Source organism: Thalassophryne amazonica, chromosome 15 (genome assembly GCF_902500255.1).
Source record: "Thalassophryne amazonica chromosome 15, fThaAma1.1, whole genome shotgun sequence".
NCBI lineage: Eukaryota > Metazoa > Chordata > Actinopteri > Batrachoidiformes > Batrachoididae > Thalassophryne > Thalassophryne amazonica.
Genome location: NC_047117.1, coordinates 47756182 through 47776838, shown reverse-complemented (window position 1 = coordinate 47776838; position 20657 = coordinate 47756182). Strand labels below are relative to the sequence as shown.

Below are 20657 nucleotides of genomic sequence, written 5' to 3'. Positions count from 1 at the left end.
GATACCCAGCTTTATCTATCCATGAAGCCAGAGGATACACACCAATTAGTTAAACTGCAGGATTGTCTTACAGACATAAAGACAAGGATGACCTCTAATTTCCTGCTTTTAAACTCAGATAAAACTGAAGTTATTGTACTTGGCCCCACAAATCTTAGAAACATGGTGTCTAACCAGATCCTTACTCTGGATGGCATTACCCTGACCTCTAGTAATACTGTGAGAAATCTTGGAGTCATTTTTGATCAGGATATGTCATTCAAAGCGCATATTAAACAAATATGTAGGACTGCTTTTTTGCATTTACGCAATATCTCTAAAATCAGAAAGGTCTTGTCTCAGAGTGATGCTGAAAAACTAATTCATGCATTTATTTCCTCTAGGCTGGACTATTGTAATTCATTATTATCAGGTTGTCCTAAAAGTTCCCTAAAAAGCCTTCAGTTAATTCAAAATGCTGCAGCTAGAGTGCTGACGGGGACTAGAAGGAGAGAGCATATCTCACCCATATTGGCCTCTCTTCATTGGCTTCCTGTTAATTCTAGAATAGAATTTAAAATTCTTCTTCTTACTTATAAGGTTTTGAATAATCAGGTCCCATCTTATCTTAGGGACCTCGTAGTACCATATCACCCCAATAGAGCGCTTCGCTCTCAGACTGCAGGCTTACTTGTAGTTCCTAGGGTTTGTAAGAGTAGAATGGGAGGCAGAGCCTTCAGCTTTCAGGCTCCTCTCCTGTGGAACCAGCTCCCAATTCAGATCAGGGAGACAGACACCCTCTCTACTTTTAAGATTAGGCTTAAAACTTTCCTTTTTGCTAAAGCTTATAGTTAGGGCTGGATCAGGTGACCCTGAACCATCCCTTAGTTATGCTGCTATAGACGTAGACTGCTGGGGGGTTCCCATGATGCACTGTTTCTTTCTCTTTTTGCTCTGTATGCACCACTCTGCATTTAATCATTAGTGATCGATCTCTGCTCCCCTCCACAGCATATCTTTTTCCTGGTTCTCTCCCTCAGCCCCAACCAGTCCCAGCAGAAGACTGCCCCTCCCTGAGCCTGGTTCTGCTGGAGGTTTCTTCCTGTTAAAAGGGAGTTTTTCCTTCCCACTGTAGCCAAGTGCTTGCTCACAGGGGGTCGTTTTGACCGTTGGGGTTTTACATCATTATTGTATGGCCTTGCCTTACAGTATGGGGCGCCTTGGGGCAGCTGTTTGTTGTGATTTGGCGCTATATAAAAAAAAAATTGATTGATTGAATTGAGTATTTTAGGGATATTATAAGAACATCAGGAGAACGTTTCCTGGTTTTTGTCTCTCTGAACTTGAGCTACCATGTCATCTGCATCTGCCACCAGAAAGAAAAAGCAGTTGTATCTGATTGGCTCTTGTGACCAGGAAATAAGAGGCAACATCCATCTAATGGACAGGTTTTGAAAGTATTTTTCTTCCATCATGGAGAAATGAAGAAAACAGTACAAGATGCATGCACTGCAGCAATTGAAACAGCTCTTCCATTCTGGGAAAGAGCACGTATTCCAGTCAGGGCAAAGCATCACCTCATAACAAAGGTAAAGAAACTGTTCAGAAAATGGAAAACACTCAAGAAGACAAAGAATAGAAAAAACAAGAAACAAGAACTAGATGAAACAGACTTCACAGAAAATTTAGATGACCTTTTCGACATGGCACATCAGGATGCTCTGCAAATCATAAAGATAGAAGAAGATCGCCAGTTTCTAATTGCTCAAAGGGAAAAAGATAGAAAGGGATGTATGGCTGGTATTGATATGCGACAGAAACTATTAGATGAGAAAAGAGAAAAGAGAGTAGCAGCTGCAGAAAATTATAAAAGAAAAATGGAAGAACCAGGTCCATCAGATACTAACTTTAGCGACTTGAGTGATGATTCTGACAGGTCAGGTCTGTCTGATTCAGAAAAAGAATTTGTAGCTGAAAGTACTCCTGTGTATAGTGCATCAAAGAAAAGAAAGACCAAAAACATAATGACTCCAGGACTGGCTGCTGCATTCGATCGTACTAAAGTGTCTGACAGAAATGCAGTCTTTCTACTTGCTGAAACAACAGCAAGTTTAGGTCATGATGGCACAGAATACAATATCAGTCGTTCTACTGTCCGTCATAAGCATATGAAGATGAGATCAGATTGCTCAAAGGAGATTCAAGAGAAATTTTCTACTGATACACCATTAGTAGTGCACTGGGATGGAAAGTTGTTGGAAGACCTCACAGAAAAGGAACATGTTGACCGTCTACCAATTGCTGTTTCTGGAGAAGGGATAAGTCAACTGCTTAGTGTGGCAAAGTTGACATCTGGGACAGGAGAAAAAACAGCTGAAGCTGTTGCAAGTGCCCTGCAAGAATGGAACATTGTAGATCAGGTGAAAGCTATGTGCTTTGACACAACAGCTTCCAACACTGGCCAATATTCAGGTGCTTGTGTTCTACTCCAAAACAAGCTGAATAAAGAGCTGCTTCAACTGCCATGCAAGCACCATATTATGGAGCTGGTTCTACGCAGTGCTTTTGAAACAGTCATGGGGAAAAGTAGTGGTCCAGATGTGCGTCTTTTCAAACGATTTCAAGATGCATGGCCAAGTATTGACCAAAGTGCCTATGAAGATGGTCTGTCTGATGATTATGTGAAAACCCACATAGCTTCTAAGCAAAATGATATCACAAGCTTCATGGAAGAACAGGTTTCTCTTTCCCAGCTTCGTGATGACTATCGTGAACTGCTGGAGCTAGTCCTGATTTTCCTGGGTTATGTTCCCCCCAAAGGTGTGAACTTTAAATGTCCAGGAGCTTTTCACCATGCAAGGTGGATGACGAAGGTGAAATATAGTTTCAAGATTTGGCTTTTCCGGAGCCAGTTCAGGTTAACAAAGAGAGAGGAGAAGGCCCTGATGGAAATGTGCCTGTTCTCATCCATGTTATATGTCAAAGCATGGATGACATGCCCAGTATCAGTATCAGCACCACAGAATGATCTCTTGTTCATGAAAGATGTCATCCAATACCAGGACACCAACCCTGCCATCTCAAAAGCAGCAGCTGACAAGTTCAGAAGACATATGTCATATCTCTCAGAAGAACTTGTGGCCTTGGCATTTTTTGACAACACTGTTCCATTGTCAACCAAATGCAAGATGGTACTGGCACTTAAAAAGGTAGCTCCTGAAACTTTGAACTTTGATGATGCCTCACTTCAGAATTTGGATTTGGATGCATTTGTCTCAAAGAAGACACAATTTCTTCACAAAACTGGGAATATCTAATGAATATCTGGCTTTGGATCCTGAAGAATGGGAAAGTGATGCCAATTTTGCAAGAGCTCAATCAATAGTGTTCGCTCTAAACGTCGTCAATGACCATGCAGAACGTGGAGTTGCCCTTGTGCATGACTTCAACAGGCTCCTGACAAAGAATGAAGATCAGTTTCAGTTTCTTCTCCAAGTGGTTTCTGAACACAGACATAAATTCCCAGATTCCCGAAAAAGCACAGCACTTGCACATTAAAAGGAACAATTAACAATACCAATACCATAAGTCTGTAAATGGTATAATATATTATAATGAAGTAGTATTTAAGCTTAATTAAGAATTCATTATATATTTCAGTCATTCAGTGTCAGACAGTAGTACTTAGTCGTATGTACAGTTGTACATCTGTAGTCCTGTACACAGTATACATTATAATCTACATTTTTCTGATATTCGGAACACAATTAACACATATACAGTATAATTAATTATTTAAGTAAACACTGTAACTACATTTCATGATATTATATTGTAAATTTCAACATTATAATAAAATAGTTTTGTGGAAAACTGAAATGCAATGTTTTCAATACTCCTAGGCTATTAACTAGCATTCGCCTAATCCACGATTTTAATAAATAATTTGCCACTGTTGTGCCACCACTAAAAATGCTAATATTTAAAAGATATTTTGCAAGCAATATTTTCTCATGAGGCATCACACATTTAAAGGGTGAGAGAAAAGAAAATTGAAGAAAAAATTTTTCATGTAATTTTTGGACCACCCTACCTGACACACTGTCTTCAAGGTCACATTTCTCTTTGATGCCACCAACTCCTTAATCAATTTGATAGTTGTGATTAGGGTCGACAAGTGCTTAGAACAATGGTTTATTCATTTCTCAGTTATTCTGACTGTTACTTTGTGCTTTTTTTGCTGATCTGAAAAATGATGATCCCAACTGAACCATGAATTCCGTGATAAGTGACACGCCAAACAATCATGTTCAAAAGAAAAATGAGTCAGACTGAGATAAAAGAGATTTAACTCCAAAATACTGACAAGCCTTTTGCTGTTAAATTATTTAACTACTGTACTGTGACATTTAACTATTGTACACAATCAAAGTGGCAGAGCTACTTATCTGGTTCTGCTGCACAGCATGTGGACTGTGTTCGTTTCTGTTTCAGCTTCTTTTATCACTTCCTGTAGCCTCATCTGTCTCTACACTCATTTTAAAAGTTAGCAATACCTCTACATGGTAGCCAAATAAAATAACAGAAATGCAGAGTTAATATCTACAGGCTTCAAAAGACCTTAATCAGACTGGATAATAAAAAAGCCTACTCCATTTGACAGCACTTGAAAATCTGCTGTGGGGGACAAAGGATGCTGCTGCTGTAGAATCACAGTAAGCCCTAATACACTTGGGTGAGCACCTATGCCTGATATATGGCTGAGTTCAAAAATAATGAAGCCAAAGTGTGACATAACCATGAAAACTTAAAAGTGGTCGTTTTTGTGAAATGTTATCATTTTAGGTATGGTTATATAACAGAGTTTCAATATTTCTATTGGTCTTGGTTCAGTCATTGCTAGAACTTATCAGTGCAGATATACGAGGTCTGTCAATAAAGTATAGGTCCTTTTTATTTTTTTCAAAAACTATATGGATTTCATTCATATGTTTTTACGTCAGACATGCTTGAACCCTTGTGTGCATGCGTGAGTTTTTCCACGCCTGTCAGTGACGTCATTCGCCTGTGAGCACTCCTTGTGGGAGGAGTCGTCCAGCCCCTCGTCGGAATTCCTTTGTCTGAGAAGTTGCTGAGAGACTGGCGCTTTGTTTGATCAAACATTTTTCTAAACCTGTGAGACACATCGAAGTGGACACGGTTCGAAAAATTAAGCTGGTTTTCAGTGAAAATTTTAACGGCTGATGAGAGATTTTGAGGTGATACTGTCGCTTTAAGGACTTCCCCACGGTGCGAGACGTCGCGCAGCGCTCTCAGGCGCCGTCGTCAGCCTGTTTCAACCTGAAAACCTCCACATTTCAGGCTCTATTGATCCAGGACGTTGTGAGAGAACAGAGAAGTTTCAGAAGAAGTCGGTTTCAGCATTTTATCCGGATATTCCACTGTTAAAGGAGTTTTTTTTTAATGAAAGACGTGCGGACGGATTGCAGCGTCGGCTCGCAGCCGCCGCGACGCTCCGCCACAGGAAAAACACCTCTGTTGGAAGCCTTAAGGACAAGTTGGAACATGTCCAGCTGTTAAACAATTTCTCATATACTCCACTGAACGCCATCAAAAGCCGCCTGGATTTTACAAATGGTTATCAACACGGAGGTGTTTTTCCTGTGCCGCCGCACCGCGCCGGCTGCGTCCCGACGCGCGGACCCGTCCGCACGTCTTTCATTAAAAAAAATCTCCTTTAACAGTGGAATATCCGGATAAAATGCTGAAACCGACTTCTTCTGAAACTTCTCTGTTCTCTCACAACGTCCTGGATCAATAGAGCCTGAAATGTGGAGGTTTTCAGGTTGAAACAGGCTGACGACGGCGCCTGAGAGCGCTGCGCGACGTCTCGCTCCGTGGGAAGTCCTTAAAGCGACAGTATCACCTCAAAATCTCTCATCAGCCGTTAAAATTTTCACTGAAAACCAGCTTAATTTTTCGAACCGTGTCCACTTCGATGTGTCTCACAGGTTTCGAAAAAATTTTGATCAAACAAAGCGCCAGTCTCTCAGCAACTTCTCAGACAAAGGAATTCCGACGAGGGGCTGGACGACTCCTCCCACAAGGAGTGCTCACAGGCGAATGACGTCACCGTCAGGCGTGGAAAAACTCACGCATGCGCACGAGGGTTCAAGCATGTCTGATGTAAAAACATATGAATGAAATCCATATAGTTTTTGAAAAAAATAAAAAGGACCTATACTTTATTGACAGCCCTCGTACTATAATGTGCTAGAGCATAACGCTTGCGACAACAGTTGGAGGTATCTTCTTTAGTCTGCAGAAGCCTGAAACAAAGAAATTCTGTCCATTAGTTCCTGGTATTATTGAACAAGTAATATAATTATTCTATTGAAGCAGAGTAGGAGATAAAGTTTTGACACAAATAAATCAAGGACTTATTCTCAGCGTTACGCTTGAGACAGTTTTACCTTGCTTTAGAACATGTTTTTTCTAGGAAATGACATTTCTACCTTCATAAAAATGTATTACTGTGTGTTAGTATGAAGTACAAACAAACTGACAAAATACAAGGTTATTTCTTTAACATTCAACTTTAAATGATAATGCTAAATATCAAATATCAAAATTGATGAAAAAAGTGCTATTTTTGGGGTACATTTTGTGCATATCTCTGGAACCGTGCAGAATTTTTCCATAAAATTTTCAGTACCTGTCAAAGAGACTATAGGCAACTCACAGATAAATCTGGATGGTGCTAAATAAAATAATGGGTTGTTCATGACAAATGCAATGCACATCAGCAGTTAGGCTTCATGATTTTTGAACTAGGCCATATATCTTTCAGTTGGGGCATTGATTTTACCATGTACAATCAATAATTAAATATATTCCAATATGTCAGAATATCTGTCATGGATAAAGAAACCAGCATAGGCATGATAAACACAAATAGTACCATATCGGCCACAATACATGTCCATGTAAAGCTCGGTTTCGTGCAACACATAGGGCGCAACTTTATTCGTGAACAGAAATTCAAAAATTTATTGTTGATCAGAAAATGTACAGTATGTCCTGACATCCAAAAGCTGCTCATAAAAGCATGAAAACGAATCATTTCGGCAAGTATTTTCACTTTAAAATTCGCGGGCAAGCCTATCACCCAGTCAATCAGCAATATCGTATAAGACATGATGGTGTAGTAGACCAATCACAATCGTAGTACTATCGCTCTGAGATCCATGATGGCAGCATCTATAGAATGTTGCTGACTGGCGGAACATGCTGTATTTTTGTCCATATTTTGCGTTATGCATGCAGATGTGTCAGGAAAAAGCAATCTGTTAGAATTCAACAATGATTCATGGAAAAGATTCATTGATTTTACAAGAAAATGGATCAACTATGACTGCAAAGAGTGTGAGATCGTGTCCGCAACTGTGACCTTTGGTTGTTGCCCAGGATAATGACAAAAAATGGACAGAAAACATGCTTGATATCAAATTTTTTAATTAACTTATCTCAATTTTCAAGATACAAGTGTCAGTTGTCAAGTATCTGTAAATGCACTTATTATCTGTACAATATTTATTGTCACTCAGTAAAATATAATACTGCGCAATTGATAATACTTTACAAATGATTATATGGCACATGATACAGTGTAAAAAATCTATTACAATAAGGAATTCCTTATAAAATAAAGTGATTTTTACATCCAAGTGTTCATTTTTTTATTCTTTATTATTCATTGTTTTTGTAACTCTGATATTATAAAAATTTGGATATCAAGTAATTTACTTGTCCCACGGATATTTCATAAATGGTTTACAATGTAATGCAATGGATGAAACAGTACATAATACTATAGAATCGTACCATTTGGCACATCAGAAAATATTTTTACAGATCTTTTTCTAATTCTTTAATAATTCGGTTATGTACAATGTATAATTGATTGTTTTATGCACAATCTATATCTACCAAATTACTGAAGGTGCTTAAAGAATTAGGAAAATGTATGATTCAAAAATATGTTTTGACGTGCCAAATGGTTCAAAGCTATGGTACCTCATTGTATATTGATGAAAAGTGAGAATTAGAAACTATAAAACAATATAACTTGTCTGTGTTGATTATTAGAGTTATACTGTGTTCTTGTTTACATGATGTACAATGCACATAATAGGACAGTTTCTAAAATTTCAATCCTTTGCATTTTCATTATTTTTCAGTAGCTACTGCAAAAAGCAAAGATCTAGTGTGCAGGAAATTTGGCATTTTGCATTTATGTGCATTCTAAGATTTTGTTCAGTCTGGGGTCCTTGGGAGGGGGTCCTAAGATCTTGTCCTATCTTTGGGGTCCTGACAGAGAAGTCAAGTGATAGTTAAAACGTAGATCAGTCTTGTCAAACATAATTCAGCAAAATTTGTGGACTTCATATTTCAAACAAAGGAGGTATATGACAATAATTGATGCCATCCCAGCAACACTCTGGCTTTTTTTATGCGTTACCATTGACGGTTTTTTAAAATTATTATTTTAAATATTAGAACACTGTAATCTACGAGGTCTATTAGAAAAGTATCCGACCTTATTATTTTTTCAAAAACCATATGGATTTGAATCACGTGTGATTACATCAGACATGCTTGAACCCTCGTGGGCATGCGAGAGTTTTTTCACGCCTGTCGGTTACGTCATTCGCCTGTGGGCAGTCTTTGAGTGAGGAGTGGCCCACCCGCTCGTCGATTTTTTCATTGTTTAGTAATGGCTCAGAGACTGCTGCTTTGTTTGATCAACATTTTTTCAAAACTGTAAGGCACAACTGAGTGGACACCATTCGATAAATTCAGCTGGTTTTCGGTAAAAATTTTAACGGCTGATGAGAGATTTTGGTCTGGTAGTGTCGCCGTAAGGACGGCCCATGGCGCCTGACGGCGATCCGTGTTTCGAGGCGGCAGCGTCTCGCCATTTCAAGTTGAAAACTTCCACATTTCAGGCTCTGTTGACCCAGTAAGTCGTCAGAGAACAGAGAACTTTCAGAAGAAGTCGGCATGAGGAGTTTATTCGGACATTCCATTGTTAACGGACATTTTGTAATAAAAGAACGTGCGGGCAGAGTCGCATGTCGGGCCGGACCCGACCGCGGGGGGTCGCGACAGGAAAAACACCTCCGTTGGAAACCTTAACGGGCAAGTTGGAACATAGCCATCAAAAGCCACCTGAATTTTATAAATGGTTTTCAACACGGAGGTGTTTTTCCTGTCGCGGCGCACACAGATTTGCCGAGTCGTCACGGAAACGACTTGGCGAATTTGCGCGCACGTCTTTCATTAAAAAATGTCCTTAAACAGTGGAATGTCCGCATAAAGTCCTCATGCCGGCCTCTTCTGAATCTTCTCTGTTCTCTCACGATGTCCTGGGTGAATTAAGCCTTAAATTAGGATGTTTTCAGGTCGAAACAGGCCGACGACGGCGCCTGGAAGCGCTGCACGACGTCCCGCTCCGTGGGAAGTCCTTACACCGACAGAAACACCCCATAATCTCTCATCAACCGTTAAACTTTTCACCGAAAACCAGCTTAATTTCTCGAATAGTGTCCACTCGGATATTCCTCACAGGTCCAGAAAAAATTTTGATAAAGCAACGCGCGCCGTCTCGAGCAGCGTGTGAAACAAAGGAATTCAGCCAAGAGGGCGGGACCACATCTCACTCAAGGCCTGCCCACAGGGAAATGACGTCACCGACACGCGTGAAAAAACTCACGCATGCGCACGAGGGTTCAAGCATGGTTGGTGTAATCGCACGTCATTCAAATCCATATAGTTAAAAAAAAATAAAAGGGTTCGGTTTATTATCTAATAGACCTCGTATAATTATTTTCCAACATGGTCTGCTTCACTTTACACCTCCAAAAATATAACACGAGATATTGTTAGATTACCTGCTAATGATAATTATTCAGCAAATACGTGGTATAAATTTGCTCCCTTTCCCCACCCCACCCCTGCAGATGCAAGTAAAGACCTTACGGTACTTCACAGTAGTTTGGATAATGTTCTCAATCAATTTTAATCAATCTGATGATCTATGAAAAACAATCATAATACATGTGATATACCACAGGAAAACGCGTTTTCATCAACTGTAAATCATAAATACATGCCCCCCCCCCCTTCCACACACACACAGGGGTGGGGACATTAATATTCCTGATCAGGGAGACATTTCCTACCAGGTTTAGGTTGTCCCCACCATTTCTGCACGAAAACGGAAAATTAGGCATATATTCATTACATGTCCGTGACCTAATACAGTTTGTAATGGTTAATGAATGGTGTTAATGCAATTCAAAACCTACAGTGCAACCGGGAAACGCCAACTTGTCAGATGAAAACTGGCTGTACAATAATCCTTATATTTCTTTGTCCATTTACTTAAGGGCTCTGCAAATGGAGGGACTGTGCACATAAACCATGATTCTTAAATGGCTAATGTCACATTTTTGTGAAAACCCATTTAATTAAATTGGAAAATCTACAGTACAAAGCACAGAAGATGTTAGTCCTATATATGTCCTGAAGATGCCAGTGCTTATCTCCAGATCATGTAGCATGAAGCGGATGAAAGCCTATGACATCTCATGAACAGGAGGCCCAGTCTAACATATTACTTCCACAGGCAAGGCCAGGACACAATTATAATTCAATTTAACTCAATTCCTTTTCTTTATATTGCACCAAATCACAACACTGCCTCAAGGCACGTCACACAAGTAAGGGCTAACGTTACCAAGCCCCCTGAGCAAGCGCACAGGTTACAGCTGTCAGGAAAAACTCCCTCTGGTGATAATGAGGAAGAAACATCAAGTAGACCAGACTCAGAGGGGTGGCCCAATGCTTAGGTCAGGGGTCTTCAACTCCAGTCATCGAGAGCCGGTATCCTGCAACTTTTAGATGTGTCACTGCTTAAACACACCTGAGTAAATTAATGAGGTCATTAGCAGCACTCTGGAGAACCTGACTGCATACTGAGGAGGTAATTCAACCATTTGATTCATGTGTGTTGGACCAGGGGCACATCTAAAAGAGGCAGGACACCGGCACTCAAGGACTGGAGTTGACGACCCCCAGCTTAGGCCATTCTACCCATTACAAGGTTTTTATAAATTTTAAAAGAATTTCTTTATGAACAGAAGAAACAGAAAAAAAAGAGTGCTTTAGTTTTAATTATAGTGGGGTGGAAGGAGGCAATGCACATGAAGTGTCTTGACCAGGAATCGATCCCAGTTCCACCTATTGGCAGCCCAACATCTTTTCCCACTGTGATAGCTGCTCTGCATCATTGTGGTGGCATAAATTGCAAAATTGCATCACTGTCCAAATACTTACAGATCCAACTGCATGTGCATGAAGGAAAACAATTCCACTCCAACATATTCAAGGAAGGATAACTTGTGTTTAATCAGTGCATCACACTGTAAGACAGTGATTTCATAAGCAGAGTCAAAATTACTAAAATTGTCTCAGAATCCAACTACATATTCCAACGCCTGATTGTACAATACGTCACTTTTGTGCAACAGGTCTTAACACGAGTCGGCTCTTATTGGCAGAACCAAATATAGACTAGAAATGTGAAGGCAATAATAGAAAGAACTGCTGCATGAACGACACACTATTGATGGAAATAAGCTTCACACTGTGTACAATTAAATTTGCAGACATTCTTATGTATCCGAGTGCGAGAAACACTTACACACTCACACACAAAGATACACCCACACACGAGTGCTGCAATCTGCCGAGACAAGTCAGAAGATCGAATGGCCTTGTGTGGCATCACATATGAGCAGTGAGATGACACATCAACTCTTGTCTATATTTAACTCACTGGATGCTTCCCCTTCCAATGTTCCAATGTTTCAGAAGAGGCTGCCAGGAAAAATGGTGAGAAAAACAGGCCGAGGTGATATGTAATTACAGTGAATGGAGCCGTCCTCCCACATCCTTTCATTGTACCCACACTCATAGAAAAATGAAATGGAAGGTGAGCTTTTTTTTATTTACCATAAATCCTGGAAGCCTAGCTGCTCTTTTTTACGGTGTTGATGAAAAATCTTATTAGCTCGACTCTTGAAGCCTGCAAAGTCACAGAGCATTTAAACACCAGAAAGCACACTATGTGGGTGGTGAGTTCAATCTGATAAGGACTTCTAAGAAGCCAATGTGTTCATTCTTCTGTAATAAACCATCACAAGCTCTCCCTGAATATTCTTCTACTGTAGATACTATCGTGGCTTTGAAAGCAGAGACATAACTCACTACAGAATCCCGTTCAGGAGACAAAAACAAGGAAGAGACCATGTCTATCAATCATCATTTTACAACAGACACTGAAGTTTTAGCTTTAGTTCCAGCCGGGCGAACATACAATTCTCATCTTTCTGCATAGCTCAGACTCGTTAGCAACCAAGCGAAAAATCAAAGATTGAGAAAGTGCTTATCTAAATCCAACTGGGTCAACCCATTACATTTTGGTTTTAGGACCTGCTGAAGAGGAACGTCTTGTATGAAGATGAGCTAAAGGATAGCAAGGCTAAATAAAACTAGTGTATGATGCATGAAAATTCAACAAGGTATGTCTTATATAATATATTCAATTTCTAAGGTAGAACTATATTAGTGTATACCGAGGTATATCTAAACATGGAAAATAGGAAGAGCAGAATAGAGTAGAGCCATTTAGGTGCCTGGTCTTGAGAACCAGGGATGGTAGGTTGAAAACCTTTTTTTTTTTTTTAATCCCATGGGAACTCTCTCTACCCACCCAAGCAGCTCAAGAAAATGAACTATCATAATAATATATCATAAGACATATAAGAAAATAGACATCATGTATATAAGTGATATTTAAATAATAAGGGTAATAAACAACATATACAAGAAATGGGAAGGATATGACTATGCCTACACACTCTCCAGTGATTACTGCTACTCAAACAGCATTCATGCCTAGCCAAGTTTTACACAGCTTTGCGTGACAAAAAGTTGAGCCACCCCTGGACATATTTCCCCAATCAGTTTTCGCTTGGTGGCAATCTGCTCAAAATCCATATCATAAAGCACACCACACATCAAAAATCAAGAGCTCAGCAGAGTCTAAACAAAGGACACTATGAAACATTAACATTACAGGATTGTCTATTTTAATGTTAGTAGATCTGTATTCAGTTGTAGCCTACCTAGTCTGAAATGGCTACCGTTAGGTTTGGAGGCCAATGTACATACAGCAGCAGATGAAGCCCGGAAATAAGATCAAGTGAAAGAGATCGATAAAACTTGGTGAACAGGTTGAAAACCCAAAGCAAACTCACCTATTCTTCTCCAACTCATTATGTGTAGACCTGCAAAGGAGGAAAAAAAAAAATCATCATACAAAAGAAAAATAAAACTGAAAGGCAGACTGTATGCTCAATAAACAAAGTAAAAATCCACATGTTTCTAAAAAGGTCGTGCTTATGTAAGGGACAACAAGCTGCAATATGTACATAAGTATATGGGCAAGGTGGAGCCTGAGGGAGGCAAAGTTAGTTGACTAGATTAATTAAATAAGCAAATATGAGTATAAAACATGGCTGGTGTCATTACGTGCACATCAGCAAACATCAACTTGACATCCAGGTGTGCACGGTGGTACAAGATCACCTCGCTCTCAATAATGCACAGTAGAAACCAGGAGGGTTACACTGCAGCAATTTAAACTAATACAAATTCTGACTCCCTGAGAGTGCTCATGTTGATGGGTAAATGTGAGTGCACACATACACTCAACAAAAATATAAACGCAACACTTTTGGTTTTGCTCCCATTTTGTATGAGATGAACTCAAAGATCTAAAACTTTTTCCACATATGCAATATCACCATTTCTCTCAAATATTGTTCACAAACCAGTCTGAAATCTGTGATCGTGAGCACTTCTCCTTTGCTGAGATAATCCATCCCACCTCACAGGTGTGCCATATCAAGATGCTGATTAGACACCATGATTAGTGCACAGGTGTGCCTTAGACTGCCCACAACAAAAGGCCACTCTGAAAGGTGCAGTTTTATCACACAGCACAATGCCACAGAGTTGCAAGATTTGATGGAGCGTGCAATTGGCATGCTGACAGCAGGAATGTCAACCAGAGCTGTTGCTCGTCGTATTGAAGTTCATTTCTCTACCATAAGCCCGTCTCCAAAGGTGTTTCAGAGAATTTGGCAGTACATCCAACCAGCCTCACAACTGCAGACCACGTGTAACCACACCAGCCCAGGACCTCCACATCCAGCATGTTCACCTCCAAGATCGTCTGAGACCAGCCACTCGGACAGCTGCTGGAACAATCGGTTTGCATAACCAAAGAATTTCTGCACAAACTATCAGAAACTGTCTCAGGGAAGCTCATCTGCATGCTTGTTGTCCACATCGGGGTCTCGACCTGACTCCAGTTCATCGTCGTAACCGACTTGAGTGGGCAAATGCTCACATTCGCTGCCGTTTGGCACGTTGGAGAGGTGTTCTCTTCATGGATGATGCGAAGGAGATGTGTTGCACTGCATGAGGCAAATGGTGGTCACACCAGATACTGACTGGTATCCCCCCCCCCCAATAAAACAAAACTGCACCTTTCAGAGTGGCCTTTTGTTGTGGGCAGTCTAAGGCACACCTGTGCACTAATCATGGTGTCTAATCAGCACCTTGATATGGCACACCTGTGAGGTGGGATGGATTATCTCAGCAAAGGAGAAGTGCTCACTATCACAGATTTCGATGGTTGTGAACAATATTGAGGGAAATGGTGATATTGTGTATGTGGAAAAAGTTTTAGATCTTTGAGTTCATCTCATACAAAATGGGAGCAAAACCAAAAATGTTGCGTTTATATTTTTGTTGAGTGTACAATCTACATGCAGTGGCCAGGTTTCAGCGCTTTATTATTGATGTAAAGTGAATCAGCTGGTCTTTGTAAGACAACATACAGAAAGGAGAAAAACCCTCCACCTCCTCATGTTTAAACAGGCATGTTCCCCAACAGCAAACTGCATTTCCACCTTGCCTCAGGTGGCACAGGGTTTTTGCTTTTTTTTTTTGTGGAAGGGATGATGAACATCCCCAAAGTTATACAGTAGTACTTCCTGTCTATTTTGAGTTAAAAGTTCTCCATTATATTTTGCTTTCTTTCTTTGTAATATTAAGCTGAGGTGTTAAATTGTTACATATTTCCTACAAAAACAGATTACATTCACAATATTGACACAGATGATGTTCTGCTTATTTTCGTACTTCATTACAGCATAGTAGTGTACCAGAGTTGAAAGCATATAATAAATGAGCTTGCAGTTATATTTATTTAAAAATAGGTGAACAATGCAAGAATTTTTATGTGGTCTCTCATTTTTAAATGACTTCTGAACAGTTTCAACTCTGTTAGACTCTCTCTTTCAACTCTGTGGCATATAGCAAATTAATGCACAACTAGCGTGTTGCCTGTGGGGATCTATGGGCTCTAGATTGAGAAGTGTTTATAAAACAGGTAGCTGACAATTTTCAAGGGTGGTAATAAATTGTGCAAAATTTCTATAATGAGTTGGAATGGTGTGTGAGTCCAGACTGTTTTCAGAACCTTAGACCTCAACAGTTTTTTTGAAGAACTCAACACTTTTATTTCCTGTCAATTACAGAATTTTTAATGTTAATTTAAAGTATTTATAAATTGTTTAGGTTCTTGTTATCATATACATACGTTATAATAATATTATCAATTCTATTTTGTCATATGATTTTTAAATGAACCACAATGGAAATAAGTGTTTTCACTTTCTTGTGTCATCCATGTATTTTTAACATATTTACATTTATATCATGTACTTATTTTGAACTTCTTAAATAAACTCATGCACACATGCACTCCCGCTTTAATATACTAGATAATTTACTGCCCCCTGCTGGAATGGCATGCGAGTTCAGAGTGTAAATATTAATGTCCATTGTTCAGTGTTAGATAATATACAGTGGCTTGCAAAAATATTCAGCCTCTTGGTATTTCATGCATTTTAATTTGTTTAAGGTATTTCAAATACAAAAAGTAAGTCAGGCTCCTCAATATAAAAATTTTGCAAGCCACTGTATGTACCTTCTCTAAGAATATGAATCGTATCAACGTTCAGTTTTGGCGCCGTTCATCCTTGACTCAAAATAAATAAAAATACAAAACTGCAAATATTAGCTCTCACAGTTTGTGCATGATCAAAATGCAACACACATGCATAACTGTTTGTTTTTCTGCCATCTGTTGTAAACCCAGGGCTTTTAATCTGATAAAAAGAGGCTGTGGCAGAAGACATCAAACACACTACACTTTTGACTTATAATACCAACATGAGACTTAACCTCACTCATGATAACAGTAACATAAGATTTGATTAAGTGACTAAACCAATTGAGCTACAAAAACACAATGAATCAATAACACAAAACAACACTGTTAACCTAACAAAAAACCACAATAACAACATTGAAAACCTCAAACCCTGAACTCCCATGGTGCATTGCAGCACAACATCCATTGTTTATTGGTTAACTAAAATTGCTGATTTCTTCAAAGTATTAGTCTTATTCAACTCTTTGTTTTCGCAGCATTCATCCTTGACCCAAAAATACATAAGCATGCCAAATGGAAAAATTTCAGCTCTCCCCTGTTTTTTGTGTGATCAAAGCCATACAGACACACGTACACAGAGGCCACTTGGCTATTAAATATAGATGTGGCAAGCTGAGTTTACTTGTGAATGACCACAATGGTGAACAGAAAAATAACCTAAAATTTCTGGCAGCACTACTGGTCAAAATTATGAATTGTGCCCTTTTCTGATTGCTCTCTGAAACATTATTTTATACAAGTGTGGCACTGTGTGCTGCAGCCTTCTACAAAAGAGGGTTAACTACAGATGTGGAAGACAGGGTAAAAAAAACAAAACACCACTCATTGTAAACGATGGTCATATTCAGTGAGTTAAGCGTTTACTCCATGCTTGTCTGGTTAAGAATAAATCTGTCTCAACAGTTTAGTTTGTGCTTACCACTGATATGCTGAGCACAAAGAACATTTTAATGCCACTGAAAGTGACAAAAATGAGAAAAGTGACAGTCATTTTCACATGAAGGCTGCAATAAACTTCATGAAAACTGGTATAAAACTGAACAGCGTTACAGCTTTATGGTGTCAGACAGCTGCACAGAATTGGAAAAGAAACCAGACATCAAATTTCTGTTAATTAATTTTTCAAATCCCTGTATCATGCTTTGTCTGCAACATCAAACAAACACCTATGTATACACACAAACACAGACATGCATACCCCAGAGTCTGACGTTTGTGTACACTTCTGATGTGACCGCTCTGTTGCACTTCCACAACAAAGTGAATTCTAATTTTTCATCAGCTTCCTAAATACAGTGCATCCAGAAAGTATTAACAATGCTGTACTTTTTCCACATTTTTTAATGTGACGCCTCATTCCAAAATGGATGAAATTCATTTGTTTCCTCAAAATTCTACACAGAATACCCCATAATGACAATGTGAAAAATGTTTTGAATTTTTGCAAATTTATTAAAATAAAAAAACTAAGAAATCATATGCTCTTGCTTGCCTCTACTGGTGGTTGGCTCTCACTGCGGTATTGTATCACTTCCTGTTCCGGAGCACAGCGGTGTTTTTCTGTATCTGTTAGCTGTTTAGTCTGCGCAGTTAGATTGATCAGTTATCTAGATTACGATTTGTTCCCAGTGTAATCTTTACGTGCCTTAACTAAAGCACTCCTTCTGCTGAATCACCTCTAAATTATTTACACATTATTCACTTTCGTGTTTTTAGGAATCCGCTAGCTTAGCGTAGCTACTAGCTCTTAGCCGATTTAGCATGGCGGCTTCTCCTGTCTCTCCCGCACTTTTCTGCTCTGGGTGTGAAATGGTTTAGTTATTCCTCGGCCTCCTTTAGCAGTAACGGTACTTGTAATAAGTGTAGCTTATTCGTAGCTTTTGGAGGCCAGGCTGGGCGAATTGGAGACTCGGCTCCGCACCGTGGAAAATCTACAGCTAGCCAGGCCCCTGTAGTCGGTGCGGACCAAGGTAGCTTAGCCGCCGTTAGTTACCCCCTGGCAGATCCCGAGCAGCCGGGAAAGCAGGCTGACTGGGTGACTGTGAGGAGGAAGCGTAGCCCTAAACAGAAGCCCTGTGTACACCGCCAACCCGTTCACATCTCTAACCGTTTTTCCCCACTCGACGACACACCCGCCGAGGATCACACTCTGGTTATTGGCGACTCTGTTTTGCGAAATGTGAAGTTAGCGACAACAGCAACCCATAGTCAATTGTCTTCCGGGGGCCAGAGCAGGCGACACTGAAGGAATTTGAAACTGCTGGCTAAGGCTAAGCGTAAATTTGGTAAGATTGTAATTCACGTCGGCAGTAATGACACCGGTTACGCCAATCGGAGGTCACTAAAATTAACATTAAATCGGTGTGTAACTTGGCAAAAACAAATGTCGGACTCTGTGAAATTTCTCTGGCCCTTCCCAATCAGACCGGGGAGTGACATGTTTAGCCGCATGTTCTCCTTGAATTGCTGGCTGTCTGAGTGGTGTCCAAAAAATGGGGGGCTTCATAGATAATTGGCAAAGCTTCTGGGGAAAACCTGGTCTTGTTAGGAGAGATGGCATCCATCCACTTTGGATGGAGCAGCTCTCATTTCTAGAAATCTGGCCAATTTTCTTAAATCCTCCAAACCGTGACTATCCAGGGTTGGGACCAGGAAGCAGAGTGTATCTTACACACCTCTCTGCAGCTTCTCTCCCCCTGCCATCCCCTCATTACCCCATCCCCGTAGAGACGGTGCCTGCTCCCAGACTACCAATAACCAGCAAAAATCTATTTAAGCATAAAAATTCAAAAAGAAAAAATAATATAGCACCTTCAACTGCACCACAGACTAAAACAGTAAATGTTGTCTATTAAACATTAGGTCTCTCTCTTCTAAGTCCCTGTTGGTAAATGACATAATAATTGATCACATATTGATTTATTCTGCCTTACAGAAACCTGGTTACAGCAGGATGAATATGTTAGTTTAAATGAGTCAACACCCCCGAGTCACACTAACTGTCAGAATGCTCGTAGCACGGGCCGGGGCGGAGGATTAGCAGCAATCTTCCATTCCAGCTTATTAATTAATCAAAAACCCAGACAGAGCTTTAATTCATTTGAAAGCTTGACTCTTAGTCATGTCCATCCCAAATGGAAGTCCCAAAAACCAGTTTTATTTGTTATATCTATCGTCCACCTGGTCGTTACTGTGAGTTTCTCTGTGAATTTTCAGACCTTTTGTCTGACTAGTGCTTAGCTCAGATAAGATAATTATAGTGGGCGATTTTAACATCCACACAGATGCTGAGAATGACAGCCTCAACACTGCATTTAATCTATTATTAGACTCTATTGGCTTTGCTCAAAAAGTAAATGAGTCCACCCACCACTTTAATCATATCTTAGATCTTGTTCTGACTTATGGTATGGAAATAGAAGACTTAACAGTATTCCCTGAAAACTCCCTTCTGTCTGATCATTTCTTAATAACATTTACATTTACTCTGATGGACTACCCAGCAGTGTGGAATAAGTTTCATTACACTAGAAGTCTTTCAGAAAGCGCTGTAACTAGGTTTAAGGATATGATTCCTTCTTTATGTTCTCTAATGCCATATACCAACACAGTGCAGAGTAGCTACCTAAACTCTGTAAGTGAGATAGAGTATCTCGTCAATAGTTTTACATCCTCATTGAAGACAACTTTGGATGCTGTAGATCCTCTAAAAAAGAGAGCTTTAAATCAGAAGTGCCTGACTCCGTGGTATAACTCACAAACTCGTAGCTTAAAGCAGATAACCCGTAAGTTGGAGAGGAAATGGCGTCTCACTAATTTAGAAGATCTTCACTTAGCCTGGAAAAAGAGTCTGTTGCTCTATAAAAAAAAGCCCTCCGTAAAGCTAGGACATCTTTCTACTCATCACTAATGAAGAAAATACGAACAACCCAGGTTTCTTTTCAGCACTGTAGCCAGGCTGACAAAGAGTCAGAGCTCTATTGAGCTGAGTATTCCATTAACTTTAACTAGTAATGACTTCATGACTTTCTTTGCTAACAAAATTTTAACTATTAGAGAAAAAATTACTCATAACCATCCCAAAGACGTATGGTTATCTTTGGCTGCTTTCAGTGATGCCGGTATTTGGTTAGACTCTTTCTCTCCGATGGTTCTGTCTGAGTTATTTTCATTAGTTACTTCATCCAAACCATCAACATGTTTATTAGACCCCATTCCTACCAGGCTGCTCAAGGAAGCCCTACCATTATTTAATGCTTCGATCTTAAATATGATCAATCTATCTTTGTTAGTTGGCTATGTACCACAGGCTTTTAAGGTGGCAGTAATTAAACCATTACTTAAAAAGCCATCACTTGACCCAGCTATCTTAGCTAATTATAGGCCAATCTCCAACCTTCCTTTTCTCTCAAAAATTCTTGAAAGGGTAGTTGTAAAACAGCTAACTGATCATCTGCAGAGG

The 20657-nt window shown here is 39.7% G+C and overlaps 1 protein-coding gene across 1 annotated transcript in view; it reads right to left on the bottom strand.

The window, feature by feature from the left end:
• Positions 1–20657, bottom strand: part of mxi1 (max interactor 1, dimerization protein) — a 113014-nt gene that overhangs the window by 79297 nt on the left and 13060 nt on the right. The window contains 1 exon segment of the mRNA XM_034187590.1: positions 13365–13394. Within this exon segment, the coding sequence (XP_034043481.1) occupies positions 13365–13394 (30 nt within the window).